This window comes from Cupressus sempervirens, chromosome 6, assembly GCF_028749045.1.
Source record: "Cupressus sempervirens isolate cs-2001-9-10 chromosome 6, ASM2874904v1, whole genome shotgun sequence".
Taxonomy (NCBI): domain Eukaryota; kingdom Viridiplantae; phylum Streptophyta; class Pinopsida; order Cupressales; family Cupressaceae; genus Cupressus; species Cupressus sempervirens.
The window spans coordinates 318,802,853-318,809,054 of NC_143123.1; the positions used below are offsets into that span (position 1 = coordinate 318,802,853).

General features: G+C 33.8%; 1 protein-coding gene across 2 annotated transcripts in view; it reads right to left on the reverse strand.

Annotated features, from left to right (window-relative positions):
* LOC149552466 (endo-1,3;1,4-beta-D-glucanase-like) overlaps nt 1-5,911 on the reverse strand; it is a 207,553-nt gene extending 201,642 nt beyond the window's left edge. The window contains exon 1 of one of the 2 annotated variants that reach the window (XM_089788041.1): nt 5,484-5,909. In XM_089788041.1, coding sequence (XP_089644167.1) covers nt 5,484-5,637 — 154 coding nt within the window. In that variant the 5' untranslated portion in view covers nt 5,638-5,909. Of the gene's footprint in view, nt 1-5,483 lie in introns of both variants that reach the window. The other variant, XM_089788040.1, reaches the window with a different exon arrangement.
* Nucleotides 5,912-6,202: the final 291 nt, after the last annotated feature.

Genomic DNA, 6,202 nt, shown 5'->3' on the forward strand with positions numbered 1-6,202 from the left:
TTACATACGACAGTTGGTTGAAGATGAGACTATAGATTTGCAGTATGTTCCTACCACAAATCAGACTGTAGACATTCTCACCAAGCCCCTTGGCCCTGATAAATTTGTCAAATTCAAAAGACAGCTTGGTGTTCTAGATAGATTAACCATTAAGGGAGGGTATTACAATAATAGATAATCGTCTATTATTAGTTAACGGTGATCTATTGTAAATATCTAGTTAGCTTTAGTTTGCTTTCACTTTTTTAGCTTTCTCTGTTAGAATAGAATGTTTCTATTTTTTACGATCATTTCCTAAGGAAACATCATTATATTGTTTTGTATATAATGACCTTTCGGTCTCTGTTAATAACAAGCAAATATTTTCCAATTACTTCCGCAATAATACTTGATGGTTAATATTTTTGGTTTCCACGTCTCAAAGATCCGTTGAAGCATGGAATTTTTGTATTGATTATTACCAATCATTAATAAACTTTTATTAAAATTTTGTATTTGTTGCAAGTCCAAAGAAGGCTCATGTCGAAGGAGAAAGCCTGTGCAAATCTAGAGTTTAGAAACTACAGGAGTATGCGTTAGCACCCAGAACATCACCAACGAAGAGCCCTTTCCAGTCTAGAGTCGTGAAATGCCTGGGGCGAGAATTATATTGTTTGGAGATATACTTGTGCAAATATATATTGGAGCAAAGCTCCAGTATACGATAGTGCACATTGAAGCCAAGATTCAAAGCATCTGATCGGATAACATATGGGAATCGTGTATCTAGCATCGCATAAAGGAATGGCATCATAAGTTCAAATCCCGAGCCTTTCAAGATTATATATCAGTGGTGCTAGACATAAAGAAGCATTAGTTTTTAATTGGACAAATTTAAGCAACTTAATTAAATATTGTAATTGATCAGTTACAGTGATTAGGTGCTCTAAAGGGATGTGTTGTTTTATCAAGCAACTCTTCATCATTTATAAATAGGAGATGTATATCAGACATTTTTTTCACACAATCAGAAAACTCTCAAAAAAAAAATCTTCGCATACAAAGCACTTGTGATATGTTATTTTCTTATTGCGAAAGGTCGAATTCTTGAACCAAGCTGGTGGATTTTGGAGTATTGGGCAAAAAATTTATATGTTGTTTGGGATTGAATTGCAACAAATAGAGCATCATCACTGAGTGTCTTCATTGCAATTTTATTTCTGGCAAAACTAGTAAGATTTTTTATTTTATTTGAAGCTTCAGAATCAGAATATTATATAAGTTGTCCTTTATGATCAATTTTATTTCTATAAGTAATTTATTATCAAGGTAAGTGGATTGAATCAATTATAGCTGTTCAAACTTGATAATCACAAATATTGTGAAATACTAAATTGTATTCACATTTGCGTCTATTTTGTCTTTGTATGAGTTGAAAGCAATTTAGACTAGTTTGAAGGTTGATATATCTACTTCTTTTAAATATTCATTATTTTATTTTTATTTTAAACACATTTATATTTACATATTCATTAACTTTGTTCTTAATTCAGGATCTACAAGTTTGAAGTATTCATGTTCTGAAGTTATCATTAAAAGTTGATACTTATTTGAGGAAGTCAAAAGTTTTCTATAATCCTTACCACTTGGTAAACTTTCGTTGCATTTGCAATCTAACCAATCTGCTTTAAGTATCTTGGACTCAAGATTTGTTCAAGATCAGGTATACCCGCCTTGGCCTTGCAAAGCCAAAAGCGCAAGGGATTTGGATTGTGTCGATCAATCTTGTCACGTTGGCCATAACCATTTGGATATCCCAACATCAAGTTGGCAAGACTCGTAGGATTCCAATCTACGATTTTGGGAACCAACAGAAGGTATCTTATATAACGAAGATAATTTCTCAGCCAGCTCCCTTGTTGTCTTCTCTCCTAAAAAAGTAAACAAAACATTGCTTGAGAGTGCGAGAAAAATCATTGCTCTTGCTTTCAAATCCATTTTGTCTCAGTCCTCATTTGATATAGACCATTCTCCTTTTGCTTTACCAAGCAATGTAGGTTGTAAATCCTACTTGATAAGCAATGACTCGATCTACACTTTCCATAGCCCAAAGTTTTGCCCAGAATATTTTTCAATTTTCTACTTACCTACCTCATCCATGGCGCATGTAAATCTTCACCGATTTCCCAAAAACCAAACTGAGCTTAACTAGCTCTAATACAAATTGTTGAGCTAAAAGAAAATACAGAAATAAAAATAAAATCTAAAAACCAGTGTACCTCAGGGACGTGTCCCCACATGTACCCAACCAAAAAACCCATGTTTCCAAGACAGGGGGGACGAGTAGGGGACATCCCCCAGCTGTCCCCAAAATTTGCAAATCACCAGGGGACGTCTTTGAAACTCGGGGACTTCTGAGAAAGAAAAGGGGGACAGCTTACAGAAAGGGGACTTCCAGAAGTCCCCTTACCATATGAGGGACAACCAGCCGTCCCCATTTTTTGTGAAGCTTTAAAAAAAATTAAAACAAAAAGCTTTATTTTCCTCTCCAAATGCCCGAAAAGGTCAAAAAAGACCACATTGTGGTTGTTTTGTCATTTGTTTGATTTTGCCTATGAAGTTGGAGTGCGTTGCAGCTGGCTAGGGATTTCATTTTGCAAGAAGAGGTGATTTTTTTGCTTCCAAGAGCTTGAGCAGCAATCTACTTCATTTTTCTATATTTTTTTTTTATATGTTGAACTTGAACATGATGATGAAATTTTATGACAGCTCTCTAGCCTTTGGGCATATTCAGATTTCCGGATTTTTATGATATTGTTCGTTGCTAAACTTATATTTAAATATTTTTGTTCACATATTGTTATGCACATTGACAATTAAGTACTAAAATTAGTTATTATTTCCTAGACGGCATTCAAATGGTGTATGTTAAGGTTCTATAGTGTTTAAATGACATGCTTTGTGCTTAGTTTCATATGAATGACATGTATATTTACAATTTTCAGTGTATATTTTAAAATTTCCATATATATATATATAGCTGTCCCTGTTTGCTGTCCACAACCCCCCACCCCCCGTCCCCAAAATCACCAAAAAAAATTGCCGTCCCGCCGTCCCCATCTCGGGAACTCAGCGAAACATAGCTAAAAACTATGCAAGTCAGCATATGCAAGAGTAGACACAAAATTTATAATGGTTCATCCAGAATGTCTAGACTATGTCCACTCTTCGACTAGGGAAACATCTCTATTCAAATTAATTCACAGTACAATACAGCAGCATCAAATTGGTTTAACATATCCTTTTCCAATCACATCTAGTGAAAGACGAAAAGGCACAGAGACAGCAATGATTGGGCTTCAACATCAGACCATCAGAGCCGTTACAATATTCCTATTCCAAAACCGTTACAGATTAATAGTTGCATATCTGGGAGCACCCTTAAAACTAAAACAAAACAGGAAAATTCAGCTTGACTTGTACCAAGTAAGGTAACAAGGGGGATCATCATCCCCAAAAAAAAATCAGGCCCTCATTTTTCTTTTCTTAGGAAAAATCCAATTTTCCCCAAACCCCTCAAGACTTTGAACATCCCTTCTTTTGCTGATTATTCCTTCTCCTTATCTGAAACAAGTGTGGAGTTCTCTAAATGCACTCCCACATCTAGATCTTTCTTTGTACCAGCTTTGAAACTATGTTTCACATTGTGGGAAATCACTTCACTACCTTCTGAATTTTTACATGGTAAGACTTGCTTATTGCAAGGTCACCGGGATACTTGGAGGTCTCTAGTATTGGTGTTGGTACCAGTACGACAATTTTTCAAAAATGGGAGACAAGGGGACAACATTTGTTTTTTAGTTTAAAGAGTCTAATACTAAATACAAAATGGTAATACTGTAAAACTAAAAGACTAAAGTAAATAATAATAGTAACAACACATTAATATAGAGTCAAATATTTCAAAACTCACATAATCACATTATTGTATCTCATAGTCATACTTGTTTTCTGAATATTGCATATGATCATCATCATATTAGATTGATAATCGCTGAAATTATCATTACATATTCAAATTTTAAATTCAAAAAAGTATAGTTTGATGCTAAATTGCAAATATGCAAACAAAAATGAACAAACTTAGTATAGTAAACAAAAATCAGAAATCTATCTAGTACTCGTATGTTGATGGTAGTATTATCTACCCCACAAGGTTGTGCCCATCTCAAGGTCATTGATCTTAATTTTTTGCATTAAAAAACATTAAAATGAGGGCTAAAATACATAAAATAATTTAATATCATATTTTACATTTTTTTTTTTAGTAGTTTCACATTGTGGGAAATCACTTCACTGCCTTCTGAATTTTTACATGGTAAGACTTGCTTATTGCAAGGTCACCAAGAGACTTGGAGGTCTCTAGTACTGGTGTTGGTACCAGTACGACAAGTTTTCAAAAATAGGAGACGAGGGGACAACATTTGTTTTTTAGTTTAAAGAGTCTAATACTAAATACAAAATGGTAATACTGTAAAACTAAAAGACTAAAGTAAATAATAATAGTAATGACACATTAATATAGAGTCAAATATTTCAAAACTCACATAATCACATTATTGTATCTCATAGTCGTACTTGTTTTCTGAATATTGCATATGATCATCATTATATCAGATTGATAATCGCTGAAATTATCATTACATATTCAAATTTTAAATTCAAAAAAGTATAGTTTGATGCTAAATTGCAAATATGCAAACAAAAATGAACTTAGTACAGTAAACAAAAACCATAAATCTATCTAGTACTAGTATGTTAATGGTAGTATCATCTACCCCACAAGGTTGTGCCATCTCAAGGTCATTGGTCTTAATTTTTTGCATTAAAAAACAGTAAAATGAAGGCTAAAATACATAAAATAATTTAATATCATATTTTTACATTTATTTTTTTAGCAGGAGACTTTTGGGGAGACTTCACTTTTTGGATTAGGAGAGTGGGAAACTTCAAAAGACTTCATCATGAAGTCTTGAACCTTTTTTTGAAGTCTCCGAAGACATGAAAAGCCTTTGAGATGCTTACCCGTCTCCAAGACATGTCTTTTAGGGGGGAGACAGGTCTCCCCATAACCGTGGCTTATTGTTATGGGTACACTTACATCTTCGATGATGGCCTTGAAACCCTTGGTATCGTCAGCACATTTCCTTAGCCTACTTTATATAGAAAAGCATCCTCGTCAGGATTCAGCATTGTTTCTCATCCAGCTCTTCTAGTGTTTGTTTTGCACACCTCGTTAGAATTAAAAAATGGACTTGCGAGAATGAATTCAAGTTGAACAATGGCAGTTGGCTAGGGCTAATTTATTGGACTATATCTCAAATTGATTTAAGATCCCATGGAGATTTTAATCTTTGTGTTTGAAATATACTTGTATTAAATGAAACTGTTAGGGAAAACAAATTGACTAATTTAGATCAATGGAAGAAAAGAGAACCAAATACCATAAACATCAGAGACTAAGATGATAGCGGTGTGGGTGTGGGGAGATCCGGAAACATAAACTATGAGGTCTGCTAAGGTCTCTACGTGCCCACTGAAGCCGGTGGGTGGCACATCCAACACGGGAGGATTCTCACAGCACTCGGCTCCTGCCATTCCTCAACAACGCCACACAACAAAGCTCGCAGCCTTTTCCAGACGCTATATTTGAGAAGGTCGAACTAGTTCACCGTTACCGTTGTCGGCGACAATGGATTGATAACCTTTAGTCTACGGATTCAAAATAGTCCAGACAAATTTCAGCAGGTTCAACAGAGTACGCCTGCTATGTTCGGTTTTCACTTGCTCATTTTATTCAGCTGACATTCATTTCGAGGTGTATTTTATCTGCCGGAAGTTGGTAGCATAGTTTCTTGTTTAACAAGAGCTCTTTGTGAGCAGAAGTCTCTCCCTTTGACATTATAATATGGATTGTACTCGAATAACTCTTTAAAATTTTGAAAAAAATTAAAAGATTCATTTTTTTTTTTTTTAAATTGATAAAATGAAAACAAAGTTGTAAATAGTAAAATTTTATATATATATATATATATTACATTTTGACTTTTGAAAATAATTTTTTATATTAAGAATTATAATATTATTATTATTTTTAATTTTAAAGTGTTAAAAATGACATTTATAAAAAATGAATGTAAAACAATTGGTTAAAATAAGTCTA